The sequence below is a fragment of the Lithobates pipiens genome, unplaced genomic scaffold, assembly GCF_037356315.1.
Source record: "Lithobates pipiens isolate NorthernLeopardFrog02 unplaced genomic scaffold, aLitPip1_a1.2 Scaffold_27, whole genome shotgun sequence".
NCBI lineage: Eukaryota > Metazoa > Chordata > Amphibia > Anura > Ranidae > Lithobates > Lithobates pipiens.
This window is the reverse complement of record NW_027507788.1, coordinates 17,550,703-17,575,076: the sequence shown is the minus strand read 5'-3', so window position 1 is coordinate 17,575,076 and position 24,374 is coordinate 17,550,703. Positions and strand designations below refer to the sequence as shown.

Below are 24,374 nucleotides of genomic sequence, written 5' to 3'. Positions count from 1 at the left end.
AGTACAAGTCAACTGGATGAAAGCCTTAGTTGTATGGGTATATACATCCCATTATTCATGACCCTCTTTCAACCATGTGCAAGTGGCCTTGGAGCCTTTAAAGTAGAAGGAAAGGCTTGCTTTAACTCACTCTCCAGCACTTATATACCCCGATAAATGTAATGTGTTATGTGTGAAACTTTAAATAGATGTTTTCTTGTACCTTTTTTTTTCTAAAAAATGCTCCCATCACATGACTGCAAAGCAAATCACTTTTCCCAGACAGTGTGGCTGTTGGGTATGTTTGCAAGCCCCAATGATGGTAGGAAGAGCTGTAGCATATTCCTGTTGCTGGCCAGGTGGGATAGGGGTGGGGCCAGAAAGAGGTGAATGAGGTGGGGCTAGGATGGATGGAAGTGGGGCTAGTTAGGATAGAGGTGGCTCATTGGCAGGAAGGGCGGGGCTAATATTAACTGTGCTTTAATGAATACACAGACACTCAGAATGGATAAAGGAAGTGCCTGTGAGCAGCCACATTCGGTAAAGCTCAAGGGATTGCTGTTTGTCTTGGTTAATCTTGGTTATTATAGACAATCAGCAATCTAGAAAAAGCATAATACAACATTTTTAGTTCTTAAACATACTGAGCAAGGGTAGAATTAGATTTTTAAATTGAATTCTATTTTAACTTTTAAATTGGAACCGGCATTTTAAGAAATGTTCTCCCAACGCCCCACCTTCCATTGCCTTCTCTACCACTTAGGTAATGAACAATACTAAATTCAGATCAGCCTTTTCTTTGGCAAAAGCTGAACTCTGTAATCTTAAAACATTATTAAAAGTATTTTTTTTAATGAAAGTATCGTAACATGACTTGCTATCACAGCTTAGTGTACATTCTCTGCACAATTCTGCAGCAACTCCAATGTGAACCCTTAGGAGTTATGCCATCCCGGTCAATCAAGGAGGTCTAAGCCCTTGTACACACGGTCGGACATTCTGACAACCAAATCCGTTGAATTTTGTCAGACGGATTTTGTCCGAAACTGTTGCATACACACAGTCGGACAAAGTTGTCTGAAAATCCGATCGTGCAGAACGTGATGACGTAATTTCATTACGATGGGACTACATTCAGGCTAGTAGCCAATAGCTTTGGTCTAGGAATTTGATCTGAGCATGCGTGGGACTTTGTCCCATCGGAATTCTCTACACACAATCGGACAAAGTCCGATTGGAACATGTTGTTGTAAAATTTTATAGCCCAGCTGGAAAACTTGGTCTGTCGGATACACAGCCCAATGGAGCCCACACATGGTCAGATTATCCGACAACACGGTCCTATCGGACATTGTCCATCAGAATATCCGACCATCTGTACAATGGCTAAGACTCCAAACATGGAAGAAGATCAGGCAAAGTGCTGACAACAGAGTCACTAGAGGGAGGGACTATGATAGTTGCATCACTGAAGAAGGGCCCTTTAGTAGGTAAGTGTCCCATAATATGGGCAAATTTCCCCAGCACACATTCACATTATAGCACAAGCTTCCAAGGATTTAACATTTAGAAGGATTGTAGCTGTACTTTAAGAACTCAAATTCCACTTTAAGTAGATCTTTTTGATGCATGAGACTGATGATCTTTTATAAAGACAGTGGTCTACTAGGCTGTCTCCAGTCAAGTATTTTAAAAGATTAGGAGTTTAACCTGCTTAAGTACAGCATGGGAACAAAAAGCTCACAATTCGAGAACCCAAAGCTGTCACCTTCCAATGGAAGAGATATTACACTTTCTGTTCTCAGTCCAAACAGTCTTGCTTTAGTGGGAAAGTAAAATACAGCATCAGATGGTATAATTAGGGGTTTGTTCTAACCTGATCATTGTGGTATTATAATAGTTATCTCGAAACTATAGCCACAATGGAGCTGCTTTTGCCATTATCTGAACGTGCACGTTCTCTATATAATGGAAGTATTCTGCTTATAGTAAATGGCTCCATTATATCCCACTGCTCTCAATGTTTTACATTACTTGAGGTATTGTTATGTACACATAGTGCTTGATGTTAAATTATGCTTTGACATTTAGAGGTTATTGCAACACACATAAAGGAAAAATGAACATTGAAATCCCTCTGGTATAAGATACTGAACAAGGTTTACCTTGATAACTTTATTCTATCAGTTCCACCATTTTTTGTTTATTCTTTAAATAACATGAATATGCTAAATTTGGGTGGTACATCATGGGATGTCACTATGTGCCTTACGTAACGACTGTAAGTAAATACACTATATAATAAACAGTTTATGGACACCTGACCATCACATCTATATGAGTTTTTGGACATCGAATTCCAAAACCATAGGTGTTAATTTGAAGTTGGACACCAACATTGTTGCTAGAAAAGCCACCACTCTTCTAAGAAAAGGAAGGCTTTTTAAATACGATTTGAATATGTCTGTGGGAATTTGTGCCTATTTGGCTAAAACAGAATTTATGAGGTATTGATGACCTGCCTGAAGACCTTGTTCATCCAATTGATCTCAAAGATGTCCAGTAGGGTTTAGGGTCAAGACTCTGTGCAGAACACTTCTGTTCCTCCACACAAAACTGGTCAAAGTATGTCTCTCTAGAGATGTTGGATGGAAAGACCTGGCTTCTTCTAATTCATCCCCAAAAACTGTCATAGGGTTGAGATCAGGTATATGTACAGGACACTCTAGTCCTCCCCACTTAACTGGATAAACCATGTCTGTGAAGATGTTAGATGAGAAAACCTGGCTTGTTTCAATTCACCCCAAATGTGTTTAGTAGAGTTGAGGTCAATGCTCTGTACAGGATATTCAGCTTTTCCCCACCAAGCTGGATAACCCACGCCTTTATGGAGATGTTGAATGAAAAAACCTGTCTCAATACAATTCATCCAGAAGGGGTATAGTAGGGTTGAGGTTGGGGCTCTGTGCAGGACACTTGAAGTCCTCCACACCAAACTCATCAAACCATCTCCTTATGGAGCTGGCTTTGTACAAAGGAACACAGTCTTGCTAGAACAGAAACTAGTTTCCCTCAAAATTTTACAAGACTGGAATAGCACAATCGCCTAAAATGTGTTGGTATTCAATGACCCAATGAGTGGCTCAAAAGCATTTAAAGAGTTAAGGTGAGTCACAGTTAGAGTAGTTATTCTTGCTGTCCTGGTTAAAAAAAAAGGTGTATTAGCTGTTATGTTTCTCGAAACAAAATACCTGGATCCACCCTTACTTCCATTGTAAATTTCTTTACTCAGCCAGCATTCTTCTTTTCTATTATGTTCTATTAACCAGTAAAGAATTTTCTTTGGGAAAACACAATGCTTTGTTCCACTGAACACTGATAAATTGAGAACTGCTTTTCCAATGTTATTTCTTTGAAGTGAACCTGCCCAGATTTAGAAGATTTCTCAGGAGGCACATGTGCATGAAAGGTATAGATCTGTTTTCCGTAGCACTTAGAGAAGAACTAAAGGATAAGGGAAGTTTATAAACCGGTCAGTTTTTTTTTTCTGTTTTTTGCCATCTGTGTACCATTGGGGATTTCCTTTTATTTCCTTTCCTATAACTAAAACAGGAAGTAAGATGAAATCTAAGTAAGGGACTCCCTGGTTGTTGCCAGAACTAGTGTCCACATTGGAAGATAAACACTCTATCCTTATAGTAGTAGTGTAGTGACTGTAGTGATAACTCAACAGTTGGGATTTTCTCTCATTTTTATACCCTAAGGCCGCGTACACACGGGCGGACTGTTCGCCCAACTTTGTTCGTCAAACAGTTTGAGCGGACAGTCCGCTCAAAATTAGCATGGACGGACTTGACCACACACGACGAACGAACAGTCCGCTGAAACTTGCGCGATGACGTGAACGGCACGTACGACGGGACGAAAAATACGACGTCCAATACACTGCAATGCAACCTTCGCCGTGTAAATCCTTTCTGAGCATGCGCGGAACTTAGTTTGACGAACAAGCCTACACACGAGCGGACTGTCCGCTCAAACCAAGTTTCAGCGGACAGTCTTACGGAAATTCCGAAAAACTTTGTTCGTCAGACTGTCCGCTGAAACTGTCCGCTGAAGCCCACACACGAGCGGACTGTCCGCCGAAACACTGTTCAGCGGACAAAGTTGGGCGAACAGTCCGCCCGTGTGTACGCGGCCTAAGGGGGACACAGACAGCAATAAAAACTTGACAGGTGTCCTAATCCATCTACACTCCGTCCAAAACTAAAGAAAAAAAAAGTTTTGCCTTTAGTTATACTTTAAAGTGTTTTAAAGTACCATCCTGATGAACTGGTTTGCCCAATTTAAGACACGTGTTGATGGTGTTATGTGCGTGAAATGGATATTTTGATGATAGGCAACTCCTATCCTCATATTGATTAGTGGTTCCAAATTAATAACTACTGCAGTAGGGAACAGACACAAAAGATACGCTCAGCATCTTTCCAAATAACCGTTCTCCTTTATTATGACGCATTTGAAGGCTTTTATACACATGATTACGTAGGTATCACATTAATATTACAATTGTACGTTTATGGTAACAAGGGGCGTTACATAGGCAGGCTTATTCTAATCAGAACTCGAAAGAATGCAAAACATGTACTGAAAACATTATTAGTGCCGTGTGCACAGTGAGGGCATTGTGCAATACATATAAAATAGAATACAATTATATACAGAACCTACAAATTTCCATTACAGTCTCCTCTCTTTTGATCAATATTTTGATCACTAACCATACCTGCCATCACCTTTAACCTGGAACCTCCAGACGCTTAGGTGGAGATAGTCCTGGCCAAAGAGGCAAAAACTCCATTGTGGAGAAAATAATAGCTGAGCAGCTTTTTTCATTACAAAATGACTTTTCATTGTGAAAAACAAAGACATATTTACAGAGTAATGGCTGTACACTCCTGTGGCCTGAATGGCCTTCTAGCTTAATTGTTGGTATGCTGACTTATCAGCATATGTAAACACAGACAATTCTACATAAAATGGAAGTGGTACAAAAGACAAATATGACTTCAACATGGCTAAACTACTTTTCAAATATATGTATCCCTTACAATTAAAGTAATTGAATCAAAAAATACCCTAGACTGTGATCGCAAGAGGGAAACAAATCAAACACAGAGATTTCTTTCATTTAGTCATAGTACAGTGTCTGGTGTGGATCCAGGTGACTTTTCCTTCAAGTTTTGCAAAACTGTACATGAAATAGAGGCTGTATTGAGTCTCCAAACATTTCCTTATATATAAAATGTCTCTTAACAATTCACAAGTCAACTGGCTTTAGTTTTAGATCCTTCCAAACTTTTAGGATCTGGAATTGGGGAGAAAACACATAAATAAGTTTGTCAAAAACCTTAAAAAATCAGCACCATTCTCTGTGAGATCCGAATGGAGGACTTCAGCTGCTGAGACAAAATATAAGCAAGTGAGCAACACACTCCCAAACCAAATCCCATAGGGAGAGAGTCCAACATCCCCCTACAGGCTTGATAAAATATAATAAAACATTCAGGCAAAAGTTTTCTAGTTTCTTACTCTACTTTGTCCGCTACATTGTAGACAGTAGGGGGTGTAAAAATAAAACCTCAAAACTTCTAATAAAGACTCTCCTATAAAAATAATTTCCTCTGTTACTCTCTGTAGATTCTGCACTCTGTACTTAAAAACTACTTCTGATAACACTTTTTTTACTGTGGCCGTTGCAGTAGCATTTGCCACTGGACATCCAGAAAACATGTCCATACAAACAAAATACATACTCGTAGGATCCTGACTTGGGCATTTGGATATAGCTTTTTGCTATCTCTGGAAGGGATGTTCAGCTTTTGGTAACACCTTTGGTAACAGGTAAAACAAGAAGTGGTATGTTATAAAAACAAATGTGGAGAACCCTGGCTCTATCCCACGCTCATTTACTAAGGCAGCCATAACTACTTGTGACTGATGACACAGTCCATGTGTCAAACTGAAAGGAAAAGAGTCGCTTGCAGACATAAATGATCACCTTTTCCAAAGTCTTGTTTCGTAAGAAGTTGCCCTCTGTGGACCACTTGTGCTTCTCGTCCTGGGGTCCTTAAAGTTGAATTATTAATCCCAGCTATACTGGGCCAGAACTAGGGTGGAATCTGTGAGTTGCACAGACCCAGCAAGTGTCCGGGGCTGTAAATGCAGCATCCTTAGAGGTGCCTGGTCTGCTTCCATATGTGAGTTTTACTGTTAGTATGGCTACCTCAGTAAGAACCTGGAAGGCTGAAAACAGCCAATCAAATTAACTTGGCATGCTTGATTGGTTTACCCGCCGAAGTAAAAAACAAACTTCTGGCCCTTCAAGTGGAACCAAAAGCTCTCTATATCTTGACTATCTATATAAATATATACTCTTTTTATAGCTCACAGGCTTTTCTAAAACATGGAGCTCTGCTTCTTGAGATGGGGGAAAAGAATCCCAGGACTCTGAATACAGGGAATCCTTCTGGGTGATAAACTTCATCCTCGGTATAAAACCAGGGATAACACTACAAAAAAGTAAATACTCGGGTCTTCAGGGAGAGTGTCCTGCACTGGGCTCACAGCAGATGATTCCTATGTCATCAATTTAACACATGTGCTTTTTCTTTGTCTCCAGCCTCCTCCAATAGAGGCAATAAGGTGGCTGGATTCAAATGTACTCATTTTTCATTGTTAGATTTGTACATAAACACACAAAACAAATTCATATTTTGAACCTTTCATTAGACAAACACTTAGTTATATATTTGCTGTGCAGAATGTCGGACTATTAAAAATTAAATATTCAACCAAAATAATATCTGTAACTTTGTCTAATAGCAACTTTGCATAAAGCTACAGCTCTGATACATCGGAGTGAACCCTTGATTACTGGGTCCAGCTTGCATAAATATAACAATGGCTTGTTTTCTATCATGCTGTTTGTGTAAGAACTCCAGTTTAATGTTTCAAAAAGACAACTTTTTCCTAGCAATATTATAATAAATGATAAGAATACCCTGCAGTCATGCAGAGATGTCCATAAACCCTAAGTATTTTTCTACTTTTACCCACTGCACTTACAAGGAAAAGGGGCACATCATTTCACAATCCACACATTCTGCGTTGGATTTCAAAAATAAAAATACATAAAAACAAAAGGACCAACAATATGTATGACGGACCAGAAAGCACTCGGCCATCAAAAACTATAAACCAACTGGCTGCAGGCAGCAGCTATCCTAACAGGGTGTGTGGACTTGATGTGATGGGTCTGTTATATTTAAATGTTATTATTACTCTCACATCATGGACCGCACATCAAGTTATTATCAGACTTTAAGATTTCATTTCTGTAGAAAAACTTCCTTATGTATCCCATCCATCTTGGCTTTGTTAAACATTATTGCAGCTGTATTCAAATTAACAACCTCATCTTAATTTTTTCTCTTTCCACTCAATAAATATAAAATTACAAAATTGTTATCTTAAACTAAACTAATTCAATTTTTACCAATTTCCCCATTAACCTTGATTTCATTTCCAACCAAAGGTTGTCTAAACCAGTTTCAATATATCTATATTTATTAATAAAATTGTTAAACTCATATTAGAAATTAATACTCATATGATAATTTCAATATCACACACTAATATATATGCACAGATAAATGTCCTTAAAGGGGGACATATTACTTAATTTTACTCAATTTCTCTCTCTTTTTTTTTTTTAATGCACTGTTTCCACTATCACAGGATATTAAATTTGTGTAAGACACGGTTAATTTGTAACCTTCATTTTACCATGTTTGGAAAACAGATTCAAAAATAATTGTGATCACATTGTTTATCATTAGATTCGTTAACCCGGCACATTTTGTTATAAATGTTTTGTCTAAAAAACTGAAATTGGCATGGTGTCCTCCAGCTTATCACCAATCTCTCATGTCAGCCACATTCTTTCTGGAGAGCACAAAGTAGGAGGGTCACATCTGCGTACATGACACAAGCGATAGAACTAAAAGTTCCAGCATTCACAAACATACACAAGTATATCTCTAAAATTGCTTACATTATTCCCATTTGCACACAACACATGCATATCATTCTCTCATTTTCCTTTAACGCTTTTTAATACTTCCTTGCTTACATTTCTGCTTTCTTTATTTTGTTCTGATATCCTTTGCATCCAATGTATTTTAATTCCATACTTCACATACTGTACCTTCTATGATCAGACGGGCAGCTATAGTGCTCATCCCATCTTCCCTCTCTGACAACATATAAAGCATTCTGTTTTAACTCTCAGTACTGTTTCTTGACTTTACTAGTTGTAGTGCCTGACCCCAAATTCATCCCACAACTTAACATCAAAAAGTCCCTTTCTGTCTAGTGTTAATGTCACTCTGGATCCATCCCGCTCACATAAATAGCTGTTTCTCTAGCTGTATACTCTGCATGATTCTTTGTCCCTGTGGACTTTGGTGGTAACCCAGTTACCCATTGTGGATCCCTGTCCACTTTAACCATTAATCTAGGGGCTCAGTATAGGCGGAACCGCACCTTTGGTTCATATATAGCGCTCCTCTTGCGCTGGGCATTTTTGAGGGTCTCTTACCCATCATTCCCTTACTTAATTTAATGCCCATAATGACTGGCCAGTCTTCTCTACGTGTGCCTATACCCTTTTGCCTCTAAACTACTTTATCTAGCAGATGTACTACATTATACTCTGTGAACAGCACTATTCTTCTCTTTCTCTATAACGCTCTGATGGACAGTAGACAGTGACAACATAACATATAACCACTAATCAATACAGTTCGATTAAGGGGAGTAAAATAGGTACCCTTTGTCCCGAAAATGCCTTACCGATCAAGGAAGTCTGATAATTTAAATGTAAGCAAAAGGCTTACCTCAGCCGGCTGATTATCAGAAATTCCCGGATCGTCTCAAGCTCCTCGTTTCGGATACTCAGGGTCACCTGATAACCCCTCCTGGCTGGCTCGCCACCTGAAATGGATATTTTGATGATAGGCAACTCCTATCCTCATATTGATTAGTGGTTCCAAATTAATAACTACTGCAGTAGGGAACAGACACAAAAGATACGCTCAGCATCTTTCCAAATAACCGTTCTCCTTTATTATGACGCATTTGAAGGCTTTTATACACATGATTACGTAGGTATCACATTAATATTACAATTGTACGTTTATGGTAACAAGGGGCGTTACATAGGCAGGCTTATTCTAATCAGAACTCGAAAGAATGCAAAACATGTACTGAAAACATTATTAGTGCCGTGTGCACAGTGAGGGCATTGTGCAATACATATAAAATAGAATACAATTATATACAGAACCTAAAAATTTCCATTACATGCGTATCCAATGAAGACTCAATTTTACCATACAGTTTACGCTCACGCATCTCCTCTTTTACGGGTGCCTCTGCATATCTCACCATCCATTTTTGGGGGCTCAGCCCCTCAATGTAAAGGTGTATGCACATACTCTTAATTATAAAGTATAAATAGACAAATGGCCAATAAATAGATAGATGCAAACAAAGATAAGTAGACAGACAGACAGAAAGACAGACAGACTTTTTTGTTTGAAAAGCCTGTGGCGTGCAAAACACACCCAAAAACTTCCACCCAGTGCCAAAAAAAGTGCACACACATCAAGAGTTAACACAAAAACGTGCAACGGGTGTCCAACTGTTCTCCACTAGGCAGGACCTTACCCTGATCCCCCGGGGCGTTAGGCTCCAGACGGGGACTGAGGTACCATACATGGCCCATCTGGCCGAAACCAGACCACCGCCTTTCTCCAGAAGGTCAGCCGAAACAGACCCACCCAGGTACTAGGGTAGGGGCTCCCCCGAAGGGAAACCCCTAGAGAGAGAGGGCGAACCAAGCCAGAAGGCCTATGTCCACCCTCCCACAAGACTTTCAGGGTTGGCCCGAGGACCAACACCCTACTCGTCACACGTGCAGTGACAAACATAAAACGTGACACACAACACTCATAAAAATAAATAAACAAAGTGGGGAAGGGATAGTGAAGAAGGAGAGTGAAAAGAGTGGCCATTGTGTAATACAATTGACTAGTAGATAGATAGATAGATAGATAGATAGATAGATAGATAGATAGATAGATAGATAGATAGATAGATAGATAGATAGAATGAGTAATCTATCAGCATACATTAGGCTAATTATGTGCAGGTGGAGATTTCCATAGACAGACAGATAGTTATGGAAAGAGGGAGGGAAATAAAAGATAACATAAAAGATAGATAGACAGATTGATTGATAGATAATGCAGAAAGGAGGGAAGTATATCTAAAGAAAAGCAATAACTATATAGATATGAATGGATGGATAAGTGAATGAATGAAATATTCCATTATATTCATGTTATGTTCTGAGCATTAATTGTTTTTGAATTTTTTTGGAACTGATGTAAAAAAAAAAAAAAAAGGAAATGCTTCCTGTTTGGGTGTTTCCAAATTCTGCTTTAATTTCCTGCCAGACGTTTAGTGAGATGTTCTTAAGATGTTGTGTCAACGTCCTTCAACTTCTTAAAGATCAGTGCATTTTTTTGGACATAACAAAAGACAAAGTCAATAAATCATGTCTATGCCTTGAAATGGAATGTCCACCCTTCCTCTGAGACATCAACAGGACCTGCACCATGTATACAGACAGTTCCTCTTGCACATTGTTTAAAAATTAAAATGTTAATTGCAAGAAAACATAAGAGTTTAAAGTGATAGTAAATGCTCTCTTAAATTAAACAAACATGTTATACTTACTTGCTCTGTACAGTGTTTTTGCACAGAACAGCCTTGATCTCCCTCTTCTTCCAACCTACCAAGTGCCCCCATGGCTAACCGCTTGTGCTTGAGCCCCACTCAGCTCAACCTCGTCCCCCTCATTCTTCACTGCCTGTGATTTACAGCAGCAGGAGCCAACGGCTGCTCCTGCTCACATCACTGGATCAAGATCCGTCTATGGTGGGTATAAGGGTGTGCCGGGGGGGGTATACTGCATGCAGAAGGTTTTTTTGGAATGCATTAACGTGACAAAAAAAAAACTTCTGCCTTTAGAACCACTTAGGTTACATTTAAAATGTAGATCTCGCAAAGAGTTTTCCTTGAATTTTGGATGGAGTGGGAAAGGATTAGAACGTTTGTTGGATTTTGACTGCAGTGGTGATGGTTTCATCAAACACAATGTGGGGAAAATATGCAATAGGACAAAACCAGCAACAAAAAGCTGGTGGGAGTTCTAGCCATCTCCTGGTCTAAAGCATTTTATCTCTGTCTGTGTTGCTGTTGAGCGATTTTTCATCATTTGCTGTCTGGGGAAACTATCCGGACAAAGGAGGGAAAATCTCTTTAAGGGTTTGTGTTGATTAGTGTGGCTTTAGCCCCATACACACTATCAGATTATCTGCTGAGTTTTTCCTTCAGATTTACCAAAACCATGTAGTAGAAGGGCCTGCCTGATTGCATACACATTGAAACTCCTAAGGTTTGTCCTCATATTATATGGTTTTGGTAAATCTGAAGGAAAAACTCAGCAGATAATCTGATAGTGTGTATGGGGTTTTATGGTAAATGGGTTTGGCACAGCCATACAAGTCTATGGGAATACAATCAGAAGAAGGTCAACTGACAGTCATCTGCTTATGGTAAATGGGTTTGGCACAGCCATACAAGTCTATGGGAATACAATCAGAAGTAAGTCAACTGACAGTCATCTGCACCTGTCAATGAATTCTGAATAATAGACAAGTCTCAAGCAGTGGTTTAGTGGTTAGCGCTTCTGCCTTGTAGCCTTGGGCTCCCTGATTCAAATCCTTGAACTGCGTGGAGATTACATGTTCACCATGTGCTTGTGTGGGATTCCTCCAATACTCCAAAGACATGTTGGTAAGTTAATTGGCTGCAGTGTAAACCTGCCCTAGATTGTGTATCAGGGTTTGCCAGTGTTTGCAAATATTTTTCCCTGTTTGGAAGCTTCGCTCCTTGCCTGTGACCAAGGAGGGTTAAATGAACTGCCTGCAATGTTGAGCTGCTCTGACCATTTTGGGGAAGATCATGATCAATGCTTGGCTATGGAGTGTCTTCAAGACTAGGGGTTGCCATTTTGGATGAGCTAATGTGTATGCTGGACTGATTGGGACTGGTTGAGAGAGAGCAGGCAGAGAAGAAGGGAAGAGACTGAGAGCCCATATGGGGAAACAATATCTGGTGACACATTGCTGCCATGTGCTGCAGCTAAGAGATAGGTAATCCTTGTCCAGTCCCTGTAAGCCCTTGTACACACGGTCGGACATTCCGATGGAAAATGTCCGATCGGACCCTTTTGTCGGATAATCCAACCGCATGTGGGCTTCATCTGACTTTTTACGTCGTAATGTCCGACCAACAAAGTTTGAGAGCTGGATATAAAAACTTTCCGACAACATGATCCGATCGGACTTTGTCCAATCGTTTGTAGAGAATCATGTGTAGAGAATTCCGACCGGACAAAGTGCCACGCATGTTCAGATCCAATTCCTAGACCAAAGCTATTGGCTACTAGCCTGAACGTAGTCCCGTCATAACTAAATAATGTCATCACGTTACGAATGATCGGATTTTCCAACAACCTTGTCCGGCCGTGTGTATGCAACACCAGTTTCAGACAAAATACGTCGGACAAAATCCGACGGATTTTGTTGTCGGAATGTCCGACCGTGTGTACAAGGGCTAAGAGAGAGTGTTGCTTGTAGCCCATCCACTTGGCCCCAGGCTCTGCTGCTGCCAGACAGGTCTTACATGGTTTGACCCGGATTATACGGTGCTGCCTAAAGTAAGAGATCTACCATGAGATGGGTACCTGTAAGGACTGAGCTTCTGGAGGCTGTGGTTGGGATTGCTGCCCAAATAAAATATTCAAAGCCCGGGTGAATCGGAGAGCATGGTGCTGCTTGCAGAGTCATGGCCACTGTAAACAGGGGAGCTGAGAAAACAGCAGCTTCTTTAGGGGTGAGTGCTACATGCAGTAGGTTTATATGAGGTAGGGACCTTAGATTGTAAGCTCCTAGGGGCAGGGGTTGACGTACTTTATATACAGTATATAAAGCGCAATGTAAATTGTTGGCACTATATATATGCCTGTAATAATAAAAATGTCAAGCTAATGCCATTGACACAAGGTGAAAGCTTATCAATGGAATCAATGTAAAAACCTAACAAACCAAATAAACCTTCTTTAATCTATATAAACCAAAAAAGTTTTGGGTTGACATGCACTTTAAATAATAGGTACAAGAAAGCCACAGTTCTTCTAATGCCGCGTACACACGAGCAGAATGTCCGACAGAAAAAGTCATATGGGAGCTGTTCATCGTATATTCTGATCGTGTGTATGCCCCATCTGACTTTTTACTTTGAAAATTCTGACGGACCTAGAAATAGAACATGTTCTAAATATTTCCGACATAACCAATTCCTATGGGGAAAACCGCTCGTCTATATGCTGTTCCGACGGACCAAAAACGACGCATGCTCTGAAGCAACTACGAGACGGAAGCTATTGGCTACTGGCTACTGAACTTCCTTTTTCTAGTCCCATCGTACGCGTTGTACGTCACTGTGTTCTTGATGGTCGGACTTTGGTGTGATAGTGTGTAGGCAAGACGGTTTCAGCGGAATTCCGTTGGAACTCCATCGGAAAAACCTTCAGAGTTTCTTCCGACGGGAAAACCGGTAGTGTATACAGGCTATAAGTAATGAACCATGCACTTGTTAGTATAATCATCTTGTAATGATGTCTTGGATACTCCAACAGAAGACTCTACCTGCTATAGTTCCCGACAATGTTCTCTACTCTGTTCTTGCCCACCTATGGGTTTTGGGTGGGCTGATCCTTTAAGAAAGCACCATAGCCAGGCAACTAGAATTTTCAGAAGACTACAGCAAAGAAAGCCTAGATATGTCTAAGCCCTTGTACACACAGTCGGACATTCCGATGGACAATGTCCGATAGGACCGTGTTGTCGGATAATCCGACAGTGTGTGGGCTCCATCGGACTGTTTCCGTCGGAGTTTCCAAAGGACCAAGTTTTCCAGCTGGGCTATAAAATTTTTCGACAACATGATCCGATCGGACTTTGTCCGATCATGTGTAGAGAATTCCGATTGGACAAAGTGCCAAACATGCTCAGATCAAATTCCTAGACCAAAGCTATTGGCTACTAGCCTGAACGTAGTCCCGTCCTAACGAAATAATGTCATCACATTAAGTACGATCGGATTTTCTGACAACTTTGTCCGACCGTGTGTATGCAACACAAGTTTCGGATAAAATCCGTCGGACAAAATCCGACGGATTTGGTTGTCGGAATGTCCGACCCGTGTGTACAAGGACTTACAATGCAGATTTATTATTAACTCATAAAGAAAAACATCTCACCTCCATCCCTCTGTGCCAAATAATGGACACAGTACTTTTCATCTCCGGTGCAGTTAATTGGTGTTTTTGCAGAACAAGAGTGAGAATCTCTTGAAAAACAGGAATCACAGGTCACTCCATTAAATGATGATTCTGGTATGTTCCCTGACAAAAAAAAAGATGAAAGTTGAAGAATAATCCATATTTTGTATTTTATTTTATACTCAGCCAATGCTTCACTCAGGATAAAAGTCAAGAGTAACCATAATAGGGTCAAAGTTTTGTGCTCTTGCCCTTTCTCCTTTTTGATTTTTTCTTTTTAAATTTTTTAGGAAATTCTTACAATTAAAAAGTGAAACCGGTTTCTGAAATTCTGGGACAAAGTCCTTTAGCACAGTGGTCATCAACCCTGTCCTCAGGACCCACTAACAGGCCAGGTTTGCAAGATAACTGAAATACATCACAGGTGATATCATTTGCTGCTCAGTGATTGCCGTATTCTAGTCTGCATCTCCCCCAAGATAATACATAAAACCTGGTCTGTAAGTGGGCCCTGAGGACAGGGTTGAAGACCACTGCTTTAGCACACAAAGTGAAAAGGCCAATGTACAGCCCCTCCCCCAATGAGTTGTGAACTTCTTCGGCAGCATAGGTTGCAGGTAATAAGTGATCCTCTGCGCTACTATGAGAAAATGTATATCCAAATAGCCTTGTGGGGTATTGCTGCAATAACTGATGAATTCACAACTTCACAAGCATAAATAATAATAAAGTGGTATTGCGCTATTCCATATGTGTAGATATAAAAAGCATACAATATACATCCAAAATTCTGAAAAAATCACAAACAACAGTGATAATTGTGATTGTAAATGTGAAAATAAAGTGTCCAAAATAGACTTGAAATTCGAGTGTTCAAATATAATTGATAAGTAGTCCTTGGTCACCAATACCTCAGGGCTCACAGAACTCTCACCTCATAGGTATATAACATAGTTTCATAGTTAGTAAGGTTGAATAAAGACACCAGTCCATCCTGAGTGAGTGTCTACAATTGTCCCTATCCCTGTACATTGCACACTTACATCAGTCCCTACCCTCAAGGTCATGCAACATGCAAACTCCAGGCAGGTAGTGTTGTGGTTGGGATTTGAACCAGCGACCCTTCTTACTGCTAGATGATAGTGCTACCCACTACACCACTGTGCCACCCAATCCCTGTACATTGCACACTTACATCAGTCCCTACCCTCAAGGTCAAGGATTCATATACTAGGGCCAATTTTGGACAGAAGCCAATTAACCTACCAGCATGTCTTTGGAGTGTGGGAGGAAACTGGAGTACCTGGAGGAAACCCACACAGGCACAGGGAGAACATGCAAACTCCAGGCAGGTAGTGTTGTGGTTGGGATTTGAACCAGCGACCCTTCTTACTGCTAGATGATAGTGCTACCCACTACACCACTGTGCCACCCAATCAACCTCCAATAAAGGTAAGATGGTCCATCCCTCCAGAGACTCCTCCGCTTATCCTCAGATAGGGATCCAGACTCACATATAAAGATGAAGTAGACAAAAATATATATTGGCCTGGAGTTCCCCTTAAAATCCATACCAGAACTGAAGGGCCTGGTATGGATTGGGGGGACCCCACACCATTTTTTCCATTGATTTTACATCTATATTACTGGGAGTCATATGTGAAGTGGACTTCACATATAAAGATGAAGTAGACAAAAGAGCCTCCAATAGTGTAGTGCCATTAAAAAGACCAGTTGTTAAAATAATAATAACTGCTTACATCTAAATTCAGCAAGCTGCACTTGAAAGGATAAAACCATTGGCATTTTCCACCTCTTACATCACTTCCGGTCTGCTGTGTACTCGGGCCACGTCCTACTCATTACATCACGTCACGTGACTTCTGCAGGGGAACCGGATTGGTTTTTCAAACAATCAATTTGTATACTGGAGACGACAAGTGCCATTTTGTTGTAGATAGCGCTGGAAATAACATTGCAGTCATTTTCCCTAATTTAATGGATATAGACAATAGAGGACCATGTAAACAATTGCATGCCCATTTCCCTGAGGATCGTAGTAGGTCGGCCATTTTCCCTAAGACACATAAACTAAATAAACAGAGTTAAAACCAACTAATTAAATACCCTGGCTACTATAGGCCAAGGTAAATGGGTGTTACTGATGGTACTAAATGTTCCGCGGGATTATTATTATTATTATTATACAGGATTTATATAGCGCCAACAGTTTACGCAGTGCTTTACAATATAAAAAGGAGACAAAACTGTTATAATACAATAAAATACAAGAGGATTAAGGGCCCTGCTCAGTAGAGCTTACGATCTAATAGCGATGGGTATCTAAACCGATAAAATATTGAAGTACAAGAATTAAATAAAATAAACAAATAGGTCATTATAAACAAGCCGACCAATACAAAGCAGCCTAGGGGAGACCATTAAATAATCAAATTGGATGAAATTCATCGACCTACAGCTAATGGTGCCAAATTTTGTAGATATCCATTGCCAATCAAATACGCGCACAAATGAAATTTGAGGCTCACATAGCAAACAAACAATACATGTATTGTGCTAGGTCTTGTACTTCAATCTTTTATTCGTTTAGATACCCATCCCGCGGAAAATTTAGTACCATCAGTAACACCCATTTACCTTGGCCTGATAGCAACCGGGATAGTTAATAAGTTGGTTTTAACTCTGTTTATTTGGTATGTGTCTTAGGGAAAATGGCCGACCTACTATGATCCTCAGGGAAATGGCCATGCAATTGTTTACTTGGTCCTCTACTGTCAATTTCCATCGAATTAGATACAGAGAAAGTGGCCGCAATGTAATTTACAGTGCTAACTACAACAAAATGCCGCTTGGTACATTTCCTGTCCCCATTATATAAATTGATTGTTTGAACAACCAAATCTAATTTTCCTGAAGAAGTCACGTGACGTGACGTAACTCGTAGGGCTTGGCCAGAGTACACAACGGACCGGAAGTGACTTAAGAGGTGGAAAACGCAGATGCTTTTATCCTTTCAAATGCAGCTTGCTGAATTTAGATGTAGGCAGTTATTGTTTTAATAAATGGTCTTTTTTTAATGGTACTACACTATTGGAGGCTCTTTTGTCTACTTCATCTTTATATGTGAAGTCCACTTCACATATGGCTCCCAGCAATATAGATGTAAAATCAATGGAAAAAAATGGTGTGGGGTCTCCCCAGTCCATACCAGGCCCTTCAGTTCTGGTATGGATTTTAAGGGGAACTCCAGGACAATATTTAAAAAAAGTTGGGGTGGGGCCCCCCAAAATCCATACCAGACCCTTATCCGTGCATGCAGCCTGGAGGACTGAACCATACCAGACCACATGCCCTCAACGGGGGGGGGGGGGGGGGGGGGTTGGACGCTTTGGGGCATGGGAACTCTGCGCCCCCCGCCCCAAAGCTCATTGTCCCCTTGTTGATGGGAACAAGGGCCTCTTCTCGACAAACCTGGGCTGTGGTTGTCGAGGTCTGTGGGCGGGGGGGGGGGTTATCGGAATTTGGAACAACCTTTAAAAACCACAAGAGACAGTTTTTGACAATTCCTTTATTTTTAAAAAAGTGTCCTGCGATGTAAATCCATTGTCAATCACGCCGCCTGGCAGACCCAAAAAATAGAAAAAACTCAGACGCCAGAAGGGGTGGGGTCACTCGGTTACATCCATGGGTGGCCCCGCCCTTTCCTATATAACATTTGTCAAAGCCAAAAGACAGCAGTCACCGGGAGGCCTCTCATGGAGGCGGAGAGTTTAAAAAAAATTCTACTGATGCTGCGGCTTAGTTGCTCTCTGCAGAGAGAAGAGAGTAGGAACACCAGGTGCCCTAGGTAGCAGTGCGCCCTAGGCAGCTGCCTAGTTTGCGTAGTGGTAGCACTGGCCCTGACCTTAATGCACCATAAATAGGCTGCGACCCCAGGTGCATTGTCTGCTACTGTGCAAGTGTGTTGAGGTGACATTCAAAATGACAAATCACATTTTAATATTCATTGCGGTAGTACATGGTACAACACATGGCAAAAATGGTGCCTTTCCATGCATTATTGCAATACCCAAGCATTTATGGATCTTGGCGTTTGCCTTTAAACTGGATTGGTGCATTTGGAGAGGATCCAACATTTAGTTTACGAAACAAACTGTTCAAACAAAAATTTCCACATCCATCAGATTTAGGGACCGAAATCCAAATATTAAATGTGTTTCTAATTTGACTCCATTGAAAAAGCATGATTTCCCAGCCAGACATATTTCATGAGTTAGATATGGAGTTTGGTGCAGAGAAGATTAACATTCTGTTTATAGACAATCAGTTAAACCCGGATTGTTAGGAATAAGTATATGCAAAAAAAAAAGAAGTGAGCTTGTAAATGCAAATAATATCATGTTCCTGGTTACTCAGCCATTGCACATTGCAGCTCTATAGGGGGGGGGGGGGTGCAGATCAAGGCGATTCAGGGGCAGGAAGGGTGATCGTTATGGTGAGGGGGAAGCAATTGCTGTAACCAATTCTTTGTATGTTTCTTTCTGCAGAAGAAGAAGCCAGCTTTTAGCTGCTGCAGAAGGAGCCATACAGGGGTTGGTTCAGGTAATTGCCCCCCCCCCCACCACATCGATCACCCTCCCTGCCCAGATCCAATTCACTCTGCTTCCTGGGCCCCAATCAGGAATACTGGGGGTGCCCTCTTATCTATGGCTCTGCTCAGGGGAGGGGTCACTGATGCATAGAACAGCACTGTGTGGGGGGCTAATCCTGATTTTCTTTAAACCAGAGCTCACAAAAAAACTTGCATGTAAATATATTCCTTAATAGCCACAAAGGATAAAAATCCATTTTGTGTGCACCAATGGCTTTGTAAAACCAGATATTCCCTTGTAAAAGTAGCAGTGACATCAGCACTGTGCTGTACATAGATTATGTAGAGAACAGCAAACATCCATCCAATCCCCAGATGACGTCCGATAGTGACAAAACGCGTAGGGTGGAGCATATGGGCGTGACGTCATCACTTTTTTTCCTCAAGATTTTGATGGGCAAAAGGAATAGGACACGAACGGAAGCCTGAGGAGATTCCGGCGAACCTCACTGAGGCACGTTGTACTGCCTCTGATACGTCCCATATCTTGTAAGTGCAACCCACTTATTACATTAAACTGCATTTTTAAACGCACTGCACTATGGAAGCACTTTATGTAGAGAACAGAGCTGAGGGAGGGGCCAAGCGCACTCCACCCACTACAGTCTGCATGCAGCAATCTACAGGAGGGGGCGGAGACAGGACCAGCCACCCTGCACAAGGAGAGAGAGCAGTAGTGAGTGGTCTTTATTGCAGGATCATCTCTCTGTCACTCTGCTCTCTCATTCTATCAGAATATTCCATGAAACTGCAACACACTGGATTGAGCTGCTTCTCCCTTACCCTATTCAAACTCTGCTGTACAGGGATTGCAAGAAGCTGATACAAATTCAAATATTTTACCTGCCAAACGATTTGTATTTCTTTCCATCCAGACCTTAGATTTATACAGTTCTGCCATAGAATAGTCATATAAAATGTATCTAGATAACAACTTACAGGTGATAGTGCCGTTGTTGCAGAAATCCTTATCGCAGCACTTTCTTGTCACTCTTACTTTGAAGTCTTTGGCGTTTAAGGTTGCCGGGTGTGTGCAGTCATAGACGCTGGCACAAGACTTCTCCAGCTCGGCACTTCTGTAAGTGTCTGCAATATACAATATAAACGATTAAAGTGGAACTATAAGCCCATTATGAAGTGATCTGCTGCGCCCATCATGATCCCCGCTATCCCTGCACTAAGTTCTTGGGTCTGCACACCTGTTGTGCCCGATATGAGGAGTTCTCACCATCCCTGTGTTCAATTCTCAGGTGCCCATTAGGAGAGTTTTCCACCATCCCTGTGCTAAGTTCTTGGGTCTGCACACCCACTGTGCCCAATACGAGGGGTTCCCACCATCTCTTTGCTGAGTTCTCAGGTCTGCATACTTGTTGTGCCCACTTTGAGGAGTATCCACCTACCCTGTGCTAAGTTCTTGGTTATGCACACCAGTTGTGTTCATTATCCACCATTCCCGTGCTGGGTTTTGTTCTCATCATATATTATGGAGAATGGAACAGGAAGAGCTGGGACACACAAAGGTGGACGGGAGTGCCCACAACTTCCAGTTGAACAGGAAGAGAGTTGGGAATTATGGCAGGGACATCTCACTTTTGGAGTATTCAAGACATATAAGAAGCCATGGATTGAGTGTGCAAGGAGCAAAGTGCCTAAAACAAAGTGCAAAATCCAGATTTTGTTTTAATCAAACTCATGCATCCTTAAAAATCAAATGCTTTTTTAGCGCACCCCCTTTTTTTGGGGCTTGACACTGTTGAACTATGCTGGTTAAGGCTTGAGGGACATCTCTCAGGGCCCATCCAACTTTATCAGTCCAGTACATCCTTGATTTAGCAGTACCAATCCCTGATGAATGGAGACCCTCTGAACCTTAGAAACCTGTTGGACTTTTATGATACCAGAACCTGAATAAGATTAAATCTGGACTTTTTACGTTCTGCTTTTGGTGCTTTCCTCCTTCTCCATCCAGTCCCTACTCAAGCAAAGGGCCAACCTTGTGCCAACACTCCTGGCAGAGCTTATTAGTGAGGATCATTCTCACTCTACTATTCCTCTATACTGCTTCCAATTCTTTTTTAGCGCCCCCCCTTTTTTTGGGGCTTGACACTGTTGAACTATGCTGGTTAAGGCTTGATGGACATCTCTCAGGGTTCATCCAACTTTATCAGTCCAGTACATGCTTCATTTAGCAGTACCAGGCCCTGATGAATGGAGACCCTCTGAACCCTAGAAATCTGTTGGACTTTTATGATACCAGAACCTGAATAAGATTAAATCTGGACTTTTTACGTTCTGCTTTTGGCACTTTCCTCCTTCTCCATCCAGTCCCTACTCAAGCAAAGGGCCGACCTTGTGCCACCACTCCTGGCAGAACTTCATAGTGAGGATCATTCTCACTCTATCTATTCTCATTCTATTCCTCTACACTGCTGCAGAATTGATGAAGAACATCTACTGGTTGAAGAAATCCATCACTCCACACCTTTCCCCTAGCCTACGATATAAGAAGCTGACTCACCCTGCCAGGCCTAACCTATTACTAACATTTCACAATTTGGTGGACTAATACTTTAAGTCTGAGGGACAGAGCTGTCGTATCATGACTTTTACTTCCCCTGTTTTTATTTTTTTTATACTGAGACAATCCCATATCCCACTTAATAAAAGAATGAATTACTTTCACCGTCAGTCAACGCCATCTCCCTGAGAGTCACAATGCAGCGGCTCTGGTCAGATTCGCAGGTCTCGTAGTGGCCGGTACAGGTGTTGGAATTTATTGCGAAACACACTTCACACTCCAGGGCGAAGCCTGCAAAGACACGGAACAACTTCAATCAAATATTTTTTCAACAAGAATATCTATCTCGTGGTATGACATGAAGGCAAGATAATCTTTATACAAATATGGATTTAATGCAGAACTACAGGCTAGACATAAAAATCTGAAATAAAAATGAAAGCTATTTATGGTCATTTTTGTTTTATTTTGGACGCTTGAGAAAAGAAAGAAAAAAAAAATACTAAAAACCTTGTGAAGCTGCCACTGATTAGGGGCCGTAATCCTAGTTCTAGCCTCAAAATATAATGCATTTTTTTTTTTTTCATTGAACCCTTTGGTATGAAGTAAAATCCACTTTTACATCCTCAGTGTCCTCAGTCCACCACTTTCATATCAGAGTCCTCAATCCCCCCCCTTTGACATCAGAGCCCTCAGTCCCTTTCCCTTTCAGAGTACTCTAACCCCTCTTTCACATCAGAGTACTCACTCATCCAATCAGAGTCCTTAGTTCACCAGTCCACCCCCTCCCCCTTTCTTTTCACAAGAGAGACCTCAACCCCCCACCTCACCTTTTACATCAGTTCTTAGCTGTGCCCTCAACCTTTTACAATCTTCCGTCCTCCCTCTCTTCCTTTTTCACAAGAGAATCCTACCTCCCTGTCTTCACGAGTAACTCTATGGCATCATGGCAGTTGGCTGGGAGGTGGAGCAGGTCTACATGGTGGCAGAGTTCTGTCCCCTTATGAACGCCTTCTAAATGCTAACTACAGTACCTTTGTTTAACATCATGCATTTCTATGTCTTTTTCATAAACATGGCACTTTATATTCTTGGTGAAAATTTAATAGGTGTTTTTTTTACCTTGGTTACCCTTTAAATTGGTGGCGGCCAGGGACACCGATGACGTATACTGACTGATAGAGCAGCAAAACCCCTGATGTTTGTGAACAGAGCAGCATACTGAGAGGACGGTGTGAACAACAACCATGAAAATATGTTTGGTGGAGATACAGCTGGTGGAGTGGTGATTGGGGTGAGTGCAGTGGTGTATTTAGGTTTTGTGCTGCCCTAGGCCTAACCAAACTCATGCACCCCCTAATTAAAATATGGACCACCCCTTCCTGTCAAGGCCACACCCCTTCCTGTTTAAGACCTGCCCTATCTTTAAATCACACCCCTTCCTCTTTAGGCTCCACCTATTCTGCTCTGTACATTAAAAGTGGATACCAAGTGGCCTCATCAGTCAGTGGCCATCAGTGCAGCCTATTAGTGCCCATCAGTGACGCCTATCAGTGCTCATCAGTACAGCCGTATCAGTGCCCATCAGTGCACTCTCATCAGGGGCAACCGGTGCAGCCTGTTAGTGCCCATTAGTACAGCCTTATCAGTGCTCATCAGTGCAGCCCCATCAGTGCAGCTCATCAGTGGCCATCAGTGTGGCCTCAACAGGGGAAACCAGTGCAGCCTATTAGTGCCCATCAGTGCAGCCTTATCACTGCTCATCAGTGCAGCTCATCAGTGGCCATCAGTGTGGCCTCATCAGGGGCAACCAGTGCAGCCTATCAGTGCCCATCAGTGCCACCTATCAGTTCCCACCAGTGCAGCCTCATCAGGGGTAACTGGTGCAGCCTATCAGTGCCCATCAGTGCAGCCATATCAGTTCCCACCAGTGCAGCCTTATCAGTGCTCATCAGTGCAGCCCCACCAGTGACCAACAGTGCAGCTCAACAGTAGCCATCAGTACAGCCTCACCAGGGGCAACCAGTGCAGCCTTATCAGTGACCATCAGTACAGCCTTATCAGTGCCCATCAGTACAGCATTATAAGTGTCCATCAGTGCAGCCACATCAGGGGCAACCGGTGCAGCCTTATTGGTGCAGCTCATCAGTGGCCATCAGTGCTGCCTATCAGTGCCCATCAATACAGCCTTATCAGTGCCCATAAGAGAATCCTCATCAGAACCCATCAGTGTGGCCTCATCAGGGGCAACAAGTGCAGCCTAATAGTGCTCATCAGTGCCCATATCAGTGCAGCTCATCAGTGCAGCCTATCAGTGCAGCTCATCAGTGCAGCCTATCAGTGCAGCTCATCAGTACAGCCTATCAGTGCAGCTCATCAGTCTAGCCTAACAGTGCCCATATCAGTGCAGATCATTAGTGGCCATCAGTATAATAACTTTAATATTGAGCATTTGACACACATTAGTAATAGTAACATAATCTTCTGTCCTGGCCGCTGGCTGGGGATTCCCCTCGTGCTCCTCTCTCTCTTTCTCTCTCTCTCTCCTCCTCCTATCACCCCGGGCTGGGGAGAAGATTCAGTGAAGAAGTTAGCCATGTGGAGGAGAGTGGGCGGAGCATTGAGCTCCGCCTCCGCCAGTCAGATTACATTTAGCCGGCCTGGCC

At 41.8% G+C, this 24,374-nt stretch overlaps 1 protein-coding gene across 1 annotated transcript in view; it reads right to left on the bottom strand.

Moving 5' to 3' along the window:
• The window catches only part of LOC143933599 (uncharacterized), a 74,018-nt gene that overhangs the window by 4,419 nt on the left and 45,225 nt on the right, over positions 1-24,374 (bottom strand). Inside the window, exons 2-4 of the mRNA XM_077456547.1 lie at positions 21,868-21,999; positions 20,130-20,276; positions 14,498-14,641 (exon numbers count right to left, since the gene is read on the bottom strand). Coding sequence (XP_077312673.1) covers positions 14,498-14,641; positions 20,130-20,276; positions 21,868-21,999 — 423 coding nt within the window. The remainder of the gene's footprint in view (positions 1-14,497; positions 14,642-20,129; positions 20,277-21,867; positions 22,000-24,374) is intronic.